Here is a 17984-nt window from a genome sequence, read left to right as displayed (position 1 = left end):
GTTTCAATTGTTATGTCTCCATTTTCCTTTCTTATTTTGCATATTTGGATACTCTCTCTCTTTGACCTCTAGTAAGTCTGCCTAAAGGTTTATCAATCTTGTTAATTTTCTCTAAGAACCAGCTCTTGGTTTTGTTAATTCCTTGAATTGTTCTTTTTGTTTCTATTTGGTCAATTTCTGCTCTGACTTTGATTATTTCTTGCCATCTACTCTTCTTGGGTATATCTGATTCCTTCTGTCTAGAACTTTTAACTGTGCATTCAAGTTGCTAGTGTATGCTCTCTCTGGTTTATTTCTGGAAGCACTCAGTGCTATGAGTTTTCTGCTTAGTACTACTTTCATTGCATCCCATAGGGTTGGGAATGTTGTATTTTAGTTTTCATTAAATTCTAGAATACCCTCAATTTCTGTCTTTATTTCTTCTTTGGCCATACTATTGTTTAGTAAAGCATTGTTCACCTTCCATGTATATATGGGCTTTTTGGTTTCTTTGTTGATTTTTCTGATCCACCTTAGTCCATGTTATCTGTTAGGATGAATGGGAGTATTTCAGTCTTCTTATATCTATTGAGACTTGTTTTATGACCGATTATATAACCAGTTTTGGATAAAGTACCCTGAGGTGCTAAGAAGAAGATGTATTCTTCTGTTTTAGTATGAAATGTTCTGTAGATGTCTATTAATGCCAACTGGTTCATAACCTCTGTTAGTTTCACTGAGTCCTTGATTAGTTTCTTCTTACATGATCTGTCTTGATGAGAGTGGTATGTTGAACTCAGCCACTATTATTGTGTGGGGTGCAATGTATTTTATGAGCTTTAGTAGGGTTTCTTTTATGAATATGGGTGTTCTTGTACTTGGTACATATATGTTAAGGTTTGAGAGTTCCTCCTGATATATATTCACTGTAATGAGTAAAAAGTGTCCTTCCTTATCTTTTTTGATAAATTTTCATTGAAAATCTACTTTATTGAATATTAGAAATTCAACTATTGCTTTTTTATTGGGGCTGTTTGCATACAATATTCTTCCCCTGCCTTTTACTCTGAGATGTTGTCTGTCTTTGTCCCTGAAATGATTTTACTATATGCAGCATAATGCTGAATTCTGTATAAGTATCCAGTCTGAAAGCCTATGTCTTTTTATTGGGGAATTGTATCCATTTATGTTAACAGATATTAAGAAATGGTGGTTGCTGTTTCCTGTTATTTTTTTTTAGATGTAAAATTTTGTCTGTGTGTCTTTCTTCTTTTGATTTTCTTCCTTAGTTATTTTCTTGGTTTTTTTTTTTTTTTTTTTTTTTTTTAGGATGTACTTTCCCTCCTTGTGTTGGGTTTTACATCTATTATTTTTTGTAAGGCTGGATTTGTGTTCAGATATTGTATAAATTTAGGTTTTTCCTAGAATATCTTGGTCTCTCCATCTATGGTGATTGAGAGTTTTGCTGTACTTAGCAGCCTGGGCTGGTATTTGTGTTCTCTGGGGCTGTGAATGTTGTCTGTCCAGGATCTTCTAGCTTTCATAGTCTCTTTTGAGAAATTGGGTGTAATTCTGATTGGTCTGTCTTTATATGTTACATGACCTCTTTCCCCTTACTGCTTTTAGTATTTTTTCTTTGTTTGAACACTTGGCATTTTCATTATTATGTGTCTGGAAGAGTTTTGTTTCTGGTCCACTCTGTTTTGAGTTCTGTAGGCTTCTTTTGTCCTCATGGTCATCTCATTCTTAAGGGTAGGAAAGTTTTCTTCTATGATTCTGTTGAATATATTTTCTGTGCCTCTTAGTTAATATTCTTTGCCCTCTTCTAATCTTATTATCCTTAGGTTCAGTCTTCTCACTGTGTCCTGTATCTCCTGGACATTTTAGGTTAGGAGCTTTTTGGTTTTTGTGTCTTCTCTGACTGTTTTGTCTATGTTTTCAATGCTGTCTTTGGGCCCTGAGATTCTCTCTTCCGTCTTTTTTAGTCTGTTGGAGATGCCTGCATCTGTGACTCCCGAATTCTTTTTTAGGTTTTCCATCTCCAGGGTTATCTCTTTTCTTGTTTTCCGTATTGTTTCTATTTCCATTATCATTTCCTTCCTCTGTTTGATTCTGTTTTCAAGCAGGTCTTTGATTTCTTTGAGTGATTTTTTTGTGTTTCCTCTTTAAAAGCTTCTATTTGTTTATGAATTTCCTCCTGTACTTGTTTAAGGGAGTTATTTATGCTCTTCTCAAAGATCTCCATTATAATTTTGAGCTATGATATCAGGTCTGAGTTCTTTTTATTCTGAAGTGTTTGGCATTCCATGCTTGTTGTGGTTGGAGAGCTGGGTTCTGATGTTTCCAGTTTTTTTTAGTTTCCATTGCTTAAGTTCTTTTATTTTCCTCTTGCTATCTTGTTGTCAGTGATTGGCACCTGTCTCTCTTGTTGACCTGAGGGCCTGTGGTTTCAAGAACAAAACCAATTTTGAGTGTTTGGCTTTGGGTGGGCAAGCAGTGAGTTCTGGTAGCAGTGACTCAACTCTGTTTTTGTGGGCTCAGATGTGGGAACTCTTGTGAGGATTTTCTGGTAGCTCAGCCCTATATCAAAAGGTCATGAGTCCTACCTTGCAGAGACCTCGTTTTTTCTCTAGGCCACAACGGATGCAATAGCACAGTAATTTTCCCAATAGCACAGTACTTTCTGCTCTTTGAGGACTCCTGATTTGCTCTCCCTGGGCCTCTGTGTCAGACTCCTCCTGCTCCCACTGATAAGGGCTTATGCCTTACTGTGTGCCTGTGTGTCAAGACTTAGAGCCAGGGCTTTTCAGGCAGATCCTGAGTCCCTATGCCAGGGTTTGGACTCCACTGAACTGAGGGCGACATTTACCACAAGCTCTGCCTAGCCCTCTCTGTGTTTTGGCTACTCACGGTGCAGTCTCACCAGGCCTGTGTCTCTAAATCTCTACTGTTAGCAAATGGCCCGAGCATTTGGTTGATACACAAGTGCTTTGCGGGCAGGTCTCATCAGATTCTTGATCACTTGTTTTGGGTATTTCAGCTAATAGTAACCATGTTGGGTCCTGGAATTCTTTTGCTGTTCTGGTATTTGGTACTTTCTGTTGAAAATATCCAGGTCTCCCCACCATTACTAACTATAATTTTTAAATGAATTTAGGTGTTAATAACAATGTGTCACCCTTTACTATCATAAAACTGAAGATCTGTTTTTATGGTTTTTCATAAAAACCTAACCATTAGATAACATTCTTTTCATTCTTCACAGATCCCTCAGTCTGTGTGCAGTGAGAGTTGTGGGCCTGGATTCAGGAAAGTAACCTTGGAGGGTCAGGCCATCTGCTGCTACAAATGCACTCCTTGTGCAGATAATGAGATTTCTAATGAAACAGGTAAATGCTGTTTTATCGCTAATTTACTATTTTTACATGGGATATCACAATATGCTTGCAAATGAAAAAGATCCCATTACAAGTCAGATATAAATCTTACTATTTCTTTCCTTAAAAAATTTAAATGTCATGATTCATCATCATCCTCTAAAATAGTTCACCACAGCCATTACAAATCACACTTCATATACATCTTTAATCCTATGCCAATATTGATATTGGAAGACACTAATATTTCCCCTGTACTTCTCAATGTTTTTCATTTTAATCTGCCATTTAGAATATATTGATAAATTTTCATTTTTTTAAAATAATATATTTTAATATTTTTAAAGAACCATGTAAGGTTCAGACTTGTTGATTCTTCACAGGGATTATTAACAGTTCATTTTTCGTTTTTAGTTGTTTAATGATTTCACAAAATGTGTTTTCATTGCATTCAACATACACAGACTCCTCCCAGATTCATTTTCCCTTCCCTAATTGCCAAAATTTGTATTTTAACCATTTAATACATTTATGGATAGTCATTTATAATTCATAGTATACATGTCACTTAAAGATTGTTAATGGACCTTGTGCTACACCCTGAAAAATAATACTGGTTTTTCATTCAGTAGCTAACAACCCCAAATACCTTATTTTATTGGCAGGATGGGTATCTTCATTGCTACCTTCAATATCCATGCTGAAATTTGGACTGAGTTAAGCTTCCATAAATATAATAAACTTTCTCATGTGTTTTGAATTCATGGCAATTTTTTTGTGTGTTTAGAAATCAATTTTTTTGTAGTCTTCTATACATTGAAGGCTTCCTCAAATTCTGTTACAGAACTCTGCATTTTGTTACTGGAAACATTACAAAAGTTTAGGTGCTGTGATCTTTTAGGAGGAGGTGAACTTCTTGGAGCTGATGTTCAGTTATAAAATTCCATGTGACATCTAGTCTCTATTTTTTTTCTGCTACTTTATCAAATCAGGATTAAAACATTCAACTTCTTCTGTTCCAGTGTGACCTATCAAGTATCTAGATAAAAAGAATTAGGAACAGACAAGGCAGTCCTCTGCTATATATGAGTCTGGGTGCCTAAATCAAATTATACAGTGTGATGTATAGCTGGTGACTCAGTGTCTGAGAGCTCTCAGAGGTCTTTGTTAGTTGAAACTTGTGCTTTTCAAATGGGGTCACCTTTATTTTCTTCTTCTTCCTTCCTTTCTCTATTCACTTGTAGGGTTTCTTAACTAAATTACAGTGTTTGGATTTAAGTAGCTGCATCTGTCTCAGTCACCTATTGAATGAGCCTCTCAGAGGACATTCTTATATACTAGTGTCCTGTATGTAAGAACATCACAGATTCAAGAAACTATTGGTGTCTTGGTGTCTCCCCATGAGCTGAATACTCAGTTGGGTATTCCACTGGGATGCTTTTCTGTGGTGTTTTCCCCACTTTTGTTTCAGCAGTTCTTCTATACAGCAATAAGTCTGTGTTAGAGGGCTTCTAATTCAATTGAGTTGACTTAATATCCAGCCAATTAAGGTACTTATTAGCTATAGAAGAACTCTGGTAGATTGTGTGAGGTCACTTATGTAAACTTCATATGATATCATTAACAAATGTTGATACATTTATTATTTCTTGTCAAATTTGTGTATCCTTTATCTACTATTGTTGCTTTATTGTTATATCTAGAACTTTGTGGACTATATTTAAGAGATAATCAGAGAGTAGACAAACTTGTTTTGATTATTAATTTAGTGGAATTACTTCAAGTATCTCTCCATGTAATTTGATGTTTTCTGATGGTTTGCTGTATATTACTTCTGCTGTGTAAGTCCTTAAATTCCTGATCTCTCCAACACTTTTACCATGAAGGAATGTTATAGTTTTTAAATTTTTTCAGGCTTTGAATGAGATAATCATATTTTTTCATTGATTTTGTTTATATGGTTGATTACATTAATGTTTTTTGCATATTGAACCATCTCTGTGTCCTCAAATTCCATAAACAACTTATTTCAGCTGATATAATCATCCAAGAATATTTCTGCATAAAAATTAGCTAAAAAATCAGTAATCTCATATACATAAGCAATAAAATGTCTGAGAAGGAAGTTAGGGAAACAATACCATTTAGAAGAAACACAAATGATATCATCCTCATGTTGCCCTAACAAAGTAAGTGAAAGATCTGTATGAAACTAATTTTAGTTCAATGAAGAGAGAAATTGAGGAAAATATCAGAAGATGGAAAGATCTCCCTTGATTGTGCATCAGTAGATTAACATAGTGGAAGTAGCTGTCTGAACAAAAGCAATGTCCATATTCAAAGTAATCCCTATTCAAATTCTAACACAATTTATTTATTGATTTTGAAACAGTTCTCTACTTCATAGAAAGGTGTTCATTTCTTATAAAGTGTCTATACTCTGTTATTTTAATATTAGCTTTATATAATAAATTATACTTTTAAATTTTAATAAAAAGAAATCCTTACACACAAACACACACAAATACTCACACACAGACATATAAAGTGAATTTTTGGATATATCTTCTGTACGCATAATAACTGGTTCATAAACTAAGAACAAATCTGGACAGTATCTGTTACTATTTATGTTATACAACAGTATAAAGCTAAAAAATGGTAAATACTGTAAATTTCAAATATTGCTTATAGAAAGTTGAACAATTAGGTAGTTCTATATTTATTATATATCAAAATATCAATTGAATATTATTAGTGAAATAATATTGATACTGAAAATTAATTAAATTTTATGACATGTAGAAATATTATGTATTCAACTGTCTTAGTTGGGGTTTTACTGATGTGAGCAAATACCATGACAAAGGATACTCCTGTTAGGACAACATTTATTTGGGGCTAACATTTACCTGGGTCCTTTTACCAGTTCAGAGGTCCAGTTGATTATCGTCAAGTTGAAAGCACAGCATCATCTAGTCAGCAATTATACAGCAAGAGCTAAGAATTCAACATTTTCTTCTGAAGGCTGCTAGGAAAAGACTGGCATCTAGGCAGTTAGGATAAGAGTCTTAAAGCCCATGCCCACAATGACACATTTTCTCCAGTGACTCTACACTTACAAATAATGCCACTATCTGGGCCAAGCATAATCAAACTTGAGCTTTTCACTCCCTGTGAGCTATAGGCTTGTTTATACACTTGATTCTATAGAGGTAAAATCAAGTTATAGTATAAAAAACATATATTTTTCTCTAACTTTCAAGATCCACATAGTCTACAAATATTTAAACAATGTTTAAAATGCAAGATCAAAGTTTCTAATGAGATTCATTCAAACTCTTAACTGCAATCCCCATAGCAAGACACAAACCATATGGTCAAACTTCAAACTCTGGATAAGTATGTCTGTTGTTAAGGAAGTCTTCAGGCCTCTACTCATTTTTAATCTTTGTTGACAGCAACAAGCTTGTTTCTCCTTGGCCAGTTGTAATTCTTGATAGCAGCTTTTTTCAGCAGATTACACAAGGCTCTAAAATATTAAAAATTTGGGGGTTTTCAAGGCAACTTCAGCATTATATCTTCTTGGCCCATTGTCTACTATCCACACATGATCTTCTAGGCTCCTCTGAATGGCTTGTATCACATCTCGAGCTGCCCTATGAACCACTCTCGGATCTTGTTGACTCCACTCTATTTTTTCTGGTGTCCTTGGTGATCATCCCATGGTACTGGTGATCTCCAATACACTTCAGTCTTCAACTGCAGCTGGGCTTCACCAATAACCTCATAGGCTCTCTTCATAGTGATATGAATGCCTCTACTTCTTTACATGACCACTCCAGGCTTGGAACATCAACTGCAACTGAGGCTTTACCTTCATCAATGACATTTCCTGGCCTCTTAAAGTCCTAAGCCTAAGGTATTCTCCCTGACCCTTCATACATTCGAAATCAGCAACACCTGTGTGATTCTAACACCAAGTCCTTCAGTAGCACTAGGTACAACCTTGTCTATCTTTAGAACACTGTTTCTCTGTATTCTCAGAAAACATTTTCCAAATGATTTCAGTGGTACTGGTTTATTTTTAATTATTGGTAATTTCCTAGCTCCAACTAACCAGCATCAATTATTCCCTTCATCTCTTCTTATTGACTCATACTCCAGAGTCAGGGCTTTCTGTGGCTGGAATATGGCTTTTGTTATTCTGTTTCTGGCTTTGGTTTTGCAACTCTGTATTGGCCTAAGCTTGGCTGTCAGAGGATTTGTTTTGTACATTGACCATGGATGCAAAATCTGCATGGCTCTGTTTCCTGAATGCTGAAATGTAATGCATGTACAATTACACCTGGGTTTATGCTTTTCCCTACATGAAACCTGCTCTATCAAATGCTTGCCTTCAACTCAGAGATCTGTTTGTTTTTGTCTCCTGTGATTAAAAGATTTTACCACCATAACTGGCCCTAAGCTGTTTATGACCACTGTTCCTCATGATACAGGTATAAGTCTGTGTTTTTTGTCCTCAAAATATGGATCACTAGTGTGCTCTCTATTTCTAGACTGTAGTTCATTCTAGATTAAAACTCCAAAGTAATCCTTTTTAGACTGAATATACAAACAAAACATTCATTTGGGTGGGATTTTACCACCAACTCTCTTAATTATTTCCCTCCTTGAACATAGAATTAAACTTCCTTCCCTTAACTGATTCCCCTTTACATTACTTGAAAAATATGTATTATATTTTTTTCTTTCTGAGCTTGCTATGCCTGCATGAAAACGTTCTTTATGATACTTAAACAGAGAAGAAATTCTCTGTTTAACTTTTTGAGACATTCTTTGTCAATTCAGTTAACATAAGTCTTATTATCTTAGTCTTATTTAGGCTTTATAGACAAGGTAAATAGCCATTCACATAATTCACCCAAATACTACAAGAATATCTCCAAATAAAATTTCTTTTCCTGTGAAACTTGTAGAACCAGGCTTTCACATTTCAAATCATGCTCAGCAACAAAAGCTTCATATTCCTACAAGAATGATGCATTTAGTCCCACTTACAGCATTCTGGTGCTTTAAAAATTAAAAACCTCAAATCCATATTATCCAAGCAGGGAATTGACCAACCCTGTCATAGTAGAACTGGACTTTTGGTACTAACTCATGTCTTAGTTATGGTTTTACTGCTGTGAACAAATACTTTAACAAGTCAACTTTTATAAGATAAACTTTTCATCTGGATTGGGTTACATCTTCAGAGGTTCTATAAAATATTCTCAAACATGTAATATGACAGCATCCAAGCAGGGATGGCACAATAGTTGGTGAGATTTCTGCATTTTTAGGTGAAACCTTCAAGAACAAGATTCACTTTCAGGCTTCTAGAAGGGGGCTCATAAAGCACACAACCACAGTGACATAATTCCTTCAACAAATGCACACTTTGAAATAGTGTCCCTCTCTGGGCTATGTGTATTCTAACTACCATACCCAAGTAACCTAACTAAAAAATTTTGGAGCATCTATTTTAAGTTTGTCATAATACTGAAAAAGAATTAATAAAGTTTTTGAGCAGAATATTATAACTTTTGAAAATGCCTTACATCTTCTAAGAATATTTTATTGATGCTAGGATAAATGTTATAAAAATGTATTATTGGGTGATTTTTGAGCACTATATAATGTAATAGAGTCTACTCAATAAACTTCAGGAGAGAATGAATAGATTTTGAAAAAAAGAGATTTTAAGGAAAAAGTTAATTTATTATTCACATATAAAAAACATTATATATTTTTCAAAATTTCTTCCTCTGACTAGATATCCCATGTTTAAATCAAAAATATGTAAATTATTATTATTATCAGTGACATCATAGGTTTCTGCAATGTAATTTAGTATTCCAGTTACTTTCAAAAGAGATATAACATTGTCATTAAAGGCAGAAAAATACTGTAGAAAAAGAGAAGATATTTAGCTAGCCAAGTTAAGTTACAATTAATATTGTTAAGGATTTACTGAATGTTGAAGGGTACCTGAAAAGATACAATACTATTTTACATAGGTCCAGCTTGAAAGTCTACACATTATCAAACTGAGGCCTTTCCCAGTTGTATATATACTGCTGCTACTGAATAGACTGGGTGGTTATTAAAATGAGAAATGTAGAGAAGAGAGCACATTGAGTTCTGAATAAAAACTGTGGGACATGAAGGAGTGTGGTAATTAAGGAAAAAGTGAATCAAATCCTATAATATGTGAATATAAATACATAAATAATTATGTAAGGAGCAAGGTGTACACTATAAATATCGAATTGTATGAACAATACTAATTACTTTTTTCCTGAGAAAATACAGTACAGTGATTTTTTTTGTGACTGTCTATAGTTAGAATTGTCTCACAATAAAATGAATTGACTTAGTTTGGATTTCTGATCTCATGATAACCTACTTTTCTGATAAGATGCAGAGCAGTGTGTGAAGTGTTCAGAGAGTCATTATTCAAATAAGGAGAAAACCAACTGCTACCAAAAATCTGTGACCTTTCTGGCCTATGAAGAACCCTTGGGGATGGCATTAGCCAGCATATCTTTTACCTTATCTGCACTTACAGCCTTCATAATTGGCATCTTTGTGAAGCACAGAGACACTCCTATTGTCAAGGCCAATAATCGAGCTCTCACTTACATTTTGCTCATCACACTAAAATTCTGTTTTCTATGTTCTTTGAACTTCATTGGTCAGCCGAACACAGCCACCTGCATCCTTCAGCAGACCACCTTTGGGGTTGCTTTCACTATGGCTCTATCCACTGTGTTAGCCAAAGGTATTACTGTGGTGCTTGCCTTTAAGGTCAGTTTCCCAGGGAGAATGGTAAGGTGGCTAATGATATCAAGGGGTCCAAACTACATCATTCCTATCTGCACTCTGATCCAACTTATTCTTTGTGGAATTTGGATGGCAACATCCCCACCATTCATTGACCAAGATGCCCAGACTGAACATGGACACATCATTATTTTGTGTAACAAGGGCTCAGCTGTTGCCTTCCACTCTGTCCTGGGATATCTCTGTTTCTTAGCCCTTGGAAGTTACACCATGGCCTTTTTGTCGAGAAATTTGCCTGATACTTTCAATGAATCCAAATTTTTGTCATTCAGTATGCTGGTATTCTTCTGCGTCTGGGTGACTTTTCTCCCTGTCTACCACAGCACTAAAGGAAAGACCATGGTGGCTATGGAAGTATTCTCTATCTTGGCTTCCAGCACAGCACTCCTTGCCTTCATATTTGGTCCCAAGTGTTACATTATCTTGTTGAGACCAGACAAGAATTCACTTAATCAAATCAGGAAAAAGACACATTCTACTCAGAAGAAATTTCTTAAAGTATAATGTAAAAAAATAGTTTTTTTTTTTCTTTAGTGTAATGAACTTTATTCTGGAATCCCCCAAGCACCTGGGTCTTTTAGAAGATAAAAAATGTCCTTTCTTTAGTCTCTGCACCAAACTTTGTCTCTGTATTTCCTTCTATGGATATTTTGTTTTCCCTCTTAAGGACTGAAGCATCTCCTCTATGGTCTTCCAACTTCTTGAGCTTCTTGTGCTCTGTGGATTGTATCTTGGGTAATCCAAGATTTAGGGATAATGTACACTTTATTTTTTTAACAACTTTATTTTAAAAAACAAAAATAAAAGAACAAATTTTAAGCATTTTTGCATAAATGTATATGAATGTTTGGCTTTTTTTCAAAGGTTTGATAGTGTGCATTAAGGTCTTACTAGTTACAATGAGCAAAAGTACATGTAAAACAGATTGTAACGCAGAATTAGTCAAACTTTTCTTTGTATGTAAAGATTGAGCATAATGTTTTCTTTTTCTTGAACTTCACTCAATCTGTGAGTTGTTTCTGGGGTATTCAGAGGTTTCTGGGGTTAGTATCCCATTATCAGTGACTGCATATTATGTCTGTTTTTTTTTTTTTTTTTTTTTTTTTGTGACTTGGTTATCTCACTCTCAGGATGATATTCTCTAGATGCAGCCATTTTCTTAAGAATTTTGTTAAGTCATTGTTTCTGATAGCTGAGTAGTACTCAATTGTGTAAATGCACCACAATTTTTGTATCCAGTCATCTACTGAAGGACATCTGGGTTCTTTCCAGCTTCTGGCTATTATAAATAGAGCTGCTATGAACATTGTGGTGCATGTGTCTTTGTTTATATTGGAGTGTTTTGGGTTATATGCCCAGAAGTGGAATAGCTGGATCTTCAGGTAATATGACTACAAGAGATGGAAGAGAGAATCTTGGGGGCCGAAAAATTTAGGTTTTATGTTAACAACTTCTTAAAATAGATCATTCATATATCATTCTAAAATGTTATACAATTACTGTATAAATGAAAGAATATCAGGTTTCAATTCATTACCCAAATTTATTATAGTGATATAGCATGAAATCCATTTATTTTCCATGTGTGTAAACTACATTCACACTTGTAATTTTTTATATATAAAAGCACTGTATAAAGATCTAAAGAAGTACCTATGTGTAATAGAATGTTTCAAGGTGAACTTTATGATTCATGAAGAACATCCCTGCAAGATGAAAATGTTTTATTTTCAGAGGCTATGCCTAGACTATATCCAGAGTCCTCTGTGTTTGGTAAATATTACTTACATTTTTGAAACTACAAAGAATTAATACTCTACTGCGTGAATGAGGAGCTGTAAAAACAATGTGCAGCTCTTAAACATAGAATTTAAGATGGTATAGAATTCTGTTGTTGAAATATTTACAGATATACAAAATGTTTTTAATTACTTGTTTCAATCACCATTTGTAAATTTTACAGATACCGTCAGATAGCTACATAAAGAGGATATGTTTCTTCCTGTTTTCTCTTCTGTTGCCTTCTCTTTTAAAAAAACTTTTTATTGATTTATTTTAAATTTAAAATTAGGGACCTAAGCTCCACTCATCTTTTGTCCATTTGTACCATCATCTCTTGATGGAAAAAAAAAAAAAAAAAACAACCAAAAATCATCTCATTGTGGAAGGAATAGTCTGTCAGTATGATCTAGTGCATGCCATATTGCCCATATATTTTATTTGTACATGTATATTGAATTGATTGATGTATTTTGTCTGAGTTCTTATACTATGCTTTTCTTATGGAATATTTACTAAGACTGCTCAGCAATTCTGTGCTTTTGCCCTGCTTTGTAATTGACATCCTGGAGGTTTAGATCTGCAGTTCTGGGGCTTTCATGTACTGCAACAGATCATAAAGTAAATGTGTGGAAAGGTCACATCAAAATTTAGGATCTCCCAATGACTGGGTAGTTGCTGAGATTTACCCACAACACAGAGGAAAGCTCCCCATCTGTATCCTGACTACATTACCCAAGGCTGCAACCATCAAGAGGCAGAGCCAACACTCCCATTCTCATGTCCTAATGGATATTTGATCCACAGTATGTAAAGCCATGACCAACTCTACTGTGCTTGCAAGGAGAGATGCTGGGCATGATCTTCCAAGTGTTGTTCCCAGGGAGAGACTGAGAAAGTTTACTTGCTTTCATTACCTCAGACCTGTCCTCTTGCATAACATAGTGTTGGGAAGGAATGGGCTTATTAGCATCACTCTATGGTCTGCACCAGTGCATAGTAAACAAATTACATGGCCAGAGATTGTACAATCACACCATCACAGAATACAACTTTCTCCACACCAACAGCATCATCTCTACCGTGCTAGTCATGTGACATACAGGTTCTTCTCTCCAGAGTGTTGCAGCCAGTGAGCCATAAGCAATACTCTGACATTCTCATGAGCCTGGAAATAGCTCTCCTGCTTAGTTTGTACACTTTGTTTTATTAGAGATGCCTTTTCAGATAAGTTATTAAAATACTTATTTGGAAAACTGTATGTGAATCAATATTATTGTTTAATATAGAACTGTTTTTTGTTTGTTTGTTATTATATTATATTGGCTAAATTATATAACATTTACATCCTGATTACAGCTTCCTTTTTCTTCTCTATTCTCAGTCCTTCCCTCTTACCTGCTCTCTACCATTTAATATACATGCCCTTGTCCTCAGAATGGGGAGGCATTCCATGCAAACCAAGTAACCTTTGCATATCAAGTTGCAGTGTGATTAGCCACATCTTTTTCTTTCTGGTGAGGAGATATCCATCCAAATAAAAGCAATGCGGACTAATTTTCTTTTAAATGTTATTAATTTAGGTCACATTTATAAATGATTTGGGAGAAACATTGTTTGCAGCTCTCCAATTTCTTATCTCTTTTCTCATGGATTTTCTTTGTTCCTACAACTTAGTTGTATTTGCTTCTCTGTATTCTTGATTCATAAAAGTGAGAATTAAACAATATGTTACTAAGGTGTCTCTTCTGTAAATTTTAAGTGTCTTGACTCTGAAAACGTGGAAAATTTTGTTCCACACTAAGAATCCATATAAACAGGTAAAGAGCAAATGCTGGATATATATTTGTTCACTGGTCTCTGTTTGTGGCTTTTGCATACTCCCACACAGTTTATTGTGGACACTCACATGTAACTAATATTAAGTGTGATGCAGCTGGAGACATCACTTAAATTACTTTGCCTAAAAAAAAAAATCCTAAAGTCTGCCTACAACCAGCCAGAGAATTAGTGTATATTTCCTACTCGTAATTCATACAAATCTGACAACTGCTTCTTAGTAGCTGTGCATAAGTTTTACCTGGACATAAGCTTTATGTGCCAAGCCAACACCATTGTTTTCTAGTGATTTCCCACACTCTACTCTAAGCCTCACTTAAAATCTTCATTTTCTCCGGCTCATTTTCCAGTGATTTTCTAGCTTTGATTTTGTTAAAAATATCAAGTGTTCAAAAAATTATAAATTTTGCTGTGAATGATGTGGTCCCTCATATCTTAAGTACTTCTTCAGTAATATTTCTATTTTCTGGAATACATCTTCTAAAGGTTCCATGTGCCTTATAGCACCAAATAGAAATTTATGGCTTCTCTTTAAATGTCCCTTTCAAGCCAAGTCCCCCCCAAGTAATTACTAGCTTAGTACAAACATTTGCTTCTGCTCTAAGACAGGTCTGATGTATTCTTATGAGATATGGCTTCCTATACTTCTGGGAAATTGTTACTCCACTTCAAAGCCAAAATTTCACACTTCTTGGAGTTCTATTTGTACACACCAGAGAATTCTAATTTGACAAAAGTTCAGTAACAGATTCTTTCTCAAAACTCACATGAAAAGCTACAATTTCCAATTGTTTTGAAAAAATAAAAAGCATAACTTCATGATAATACTCTCTGCTCAATAATTAGTGACAAAAATATTCTCCTGCCTACAGAATGATATACCTGTGTATCTTTCACTTAGTACATGAATATGTTTAAATAAGTGCAGAGGCACTCACTCCATGTCAGAAACACTGAAATTTCCATAAGAAAAGAGGGGAATATACTTGAAGTTTCTGATGCAGACTCTCTGAAAAAGGTTTTAACAAGTAGTGAATGATCTTCAAAATATCATCAAACGAAATTAATAAAATGACTTTATCCCCAGCCAAAAAAAATTCTTCCAATAAAGACTAAGAATCCTACAAAATGAGAGAAAATAATTTAAAAGTGTATGTCACAGTGTTTTATATTTGGAATATATAATGAAATGTCCAAGCCAAGTACTTCTGACATAAACTTGCTCATCAATAAGTACTGTAATTAAATAAATTGACAGTTCTAAAATGAAGAAACATAAAGGCCAATAAATCTTTTTTTGCTTTATTCAACATCAATAAATATCAGAGAAAATTAAATAAATACTCAATATTCCATCTTATCACAGTAGAAATGTCTACTTTAAAGACATTATTGAGAACCCATTGAGAGTAACCTGTTGGAATATCAGGATACTTATCCAGCTCTGATAGACTTACTGGCTACAAAGTTACTATGGAAACAAGAGTGGAAGTTCATAAAAATATTACAAAATTATCATTTCCGGGTGCACAGCCAATATATTCTTCTTCCAACTTAAGAATATGCACTTATCTCTGGATTTGTAAAGTATATATAATCACAAAGCTAGGAATCAGTGCCCAAGCTTGTACTGATAACTGAGTAAATACATAAAAAAACTGTTTTATATATAAACAATGAAAAAGTTGTTAAAGTGTTAAAAATCAAATTTTTATTACCTATTATCAGGACTCAATATTTCATATTAATTATCACAATGTTTGCTATAGAACATGCTAAAAGCACAACAGATCCAATTAAGGGCTCTGATATATGCCATAATACTTATTAAAGTACACCCAATAAGACAAAACTCTACGAAACATAGGACCCATACTCTGTCCCATAGATTCTTCAGATGATTCTGCATTCCAGGAGGCCACACTCAATTTACAAATTCCCTAGGGAGCATTGGCAACTAAAATGCCAAAAGAAATTCAGGCTAAAACAGAACAAAACAAACCTATCAGAGACATCAAACTGGTCTTAAAGAATCACTGATTGCCCAAACAATGTGCTATGAAGGCCAGAGAACTAGAGAAGAAACAGAAAGCAATAACAATAAAGATAGACATTACTACACAACAATGAAAGCAACTTAGATATTCTTCAACTTAATCATGGGCATCAGAGAAAGTACTGAAGGAGTTAAGGGGGTGTGCCACCACATAGGATGAGTATGAGTGCCAGCCAACCAGATTCCAGGAGATATCTGGGACTGGACCACCAACCAGGGAGTACACATGGAGGAACCAATGGTTCCAGCAACATGTGTAGCAGAGAATGGCCTTGTCCAACATAGGAGGAAGAGAGGTCCTTGGCCCTCTAGGAGATCAATACCCCAGTACAGGGATGTGCCAGGGTGGAGAGATGGTAGGGGTGGGTGAGTATGGAAGCACTCTTATGGAAGTAGGGGGAAGAAGAATTGGATAGGGGAAAAACAGGAAAAGAGATAATAATTGAAATGTAAGTAGATAAAAATATCTAATAAAAACAAAAAGAAAAAATAATGAATAAAGAAAGTACAATTTATCCACAGAATGGAAAACTATTCAGCTATTAAAACAAAAGACATCAATAAATTTCCAACCAAATCAGTGGAAAATATTCATATCATCCTAGTGAAGAGACTCAGATCAAAAAGACTCGCATGGTACATACTCACAAATAGTGGATAAAATGCAGGATAATGATGTGACTGTCCATACATACAAAAAAAAGGTAAACAGGAGTGGATGTCTAAATATGCTTGCTTGAAAACTCACCCAGGAAGGGGAATAAAATAGTTATAGGAGGCAGATGGTTAGAGGTAACTGAGCAGTTGAAGAGAAAAAACTGCAATGTTACTGCCTTCCAGATGAGGTAATGGAAGAGACAGGAGATATGGATAAGTAAAACTTGCTGGGGTGTGGGAGTAGGAAGTGTAGAGGATGTGTCAGAAATGTGGGATAATAGAGGCTACCATGATTTAGTTGGGTGACATTACCTGAGACTCACAGCAGAAGGGATATGGACCATGAAGAAGTCATCTTTTTCAAACAGGCAGGGTTCCAGTGAAGCAACAGGGATACCAACCTACTCAGAAAATTTGACACAAAAATTATCCTGCCTACAGGAAATTCTGAAATAGAGGTGGGAGCAATGACCGAGGGAATGGCCATGCAATAAACAGCCCAACTATAGACTTGTCCCATGGGTAAATACTAGTCCCTGACACTAAAAATTAGGTTCTCTTGTTCTTGCTCAGCATATTTTTCCTCTGAGAGTTTCCACCCAGCAGCTAAGAGACAGGTCCTGAAACTCAAGCTAAATATTAAATGGGCATTGGGGAAAGATTGATGGCCCCAACCCTGGGTATTTCAATAGAGCTAAAGCAAAAGAAATGACCTTAAAATTAATGCTATGAAGATAATAGTGGCAATTGAAAGGAAATGAATAAAGCTTTGAGAAGTCACTCATATAAACACAATAAACAGGTGGATGGAATGAGAAAACTACTTAATACATTACAATAAAATTAGAAACTATAAAGAAAATGTAAATTTTGATAATCAGGAGGTGGCAAACTTAAATAAGTATACAGAAACATGAGACAAAATTCTCATCAGCCAAAGATAAGTTATTGAAGAGATGATGTTTCCTATAAATGATACAATCAAAAAAAGATATTAACTAGATTGCACCAGGAATAAAATTCTATTCACAACAAATAATCAAACAAAAAATATACAGAAGAAAGTATCCTAAACAATAAAGACAGAGACGTCTGAACTGCATATCAAGGCAGACCTCTTAAAATTACTACTGATTTGTCAAGAGAGAATCTAAAATAAAAAAACTGACATTTGTATTTATAGATATCTTTCAGTATGACAAGGATGAAGATATGAGCCATGATTCATTTACACAGGAACCATCTCCATTAGATTAGGTTGAGAAATCATGAATTCAATGCAAATACAAAATTTACACAACACATGTTTACAAACTCACTAGTACAATAGCTACTAGGAGGAAAATTGCAAACCAAGGAGATTAACTACAATCAAGAAACACAGGAAAAAATAATTGTTCACTAGTGAA

At 34.8% G+C, this 17984-nt stretch overlaps 1 protein-coding gene across 1 annotated transcript in view; it reads left to right on the top strand.

The window, feature by feature from the left end:
• The window catches only part of LOC308439937 (vomeronasal type-2 receptor 116-like), a gene marked incomplete at both ends in the record, with an annotated part of 40940 nt that extends 30192 nt beyond the window's left edge, over positions 1 to 10748 (top strand). Inside the window, 2 exons of the mRNA XM_080941883.1 lie at positions 3245 to 3368; positions 9820 to 10748. Coding sequence (XP_080798009.1) covers positions 3245 to 3368; positions 9820 to 10748 — 1053 coding nt within the window. The remainder of the gene's footprint in view (positions 1 to 3244; positions 3369 to 9819) is intronic.
• Between the last annotated feature and the right edge of the window lie 7236 nt (positions 10749 to 17984).

This window comes from Micromys minutus, assembly GCF_963924665.1.
Source record: "Micromys minutus genome assembly, chromosome: 30".
Taxonomy (NCBI): domain Eukaryota; kingdom Metazoa; phylum Chordata; class Mammalia; order Rodentia; family Muridae; genus Micromys; species Micromys minutus.
The sequence above is the reverse complement of the archived record's forward strand: the minus strand, read 5'-3'. Positions and strand labels throughout refer to the sequence as shown.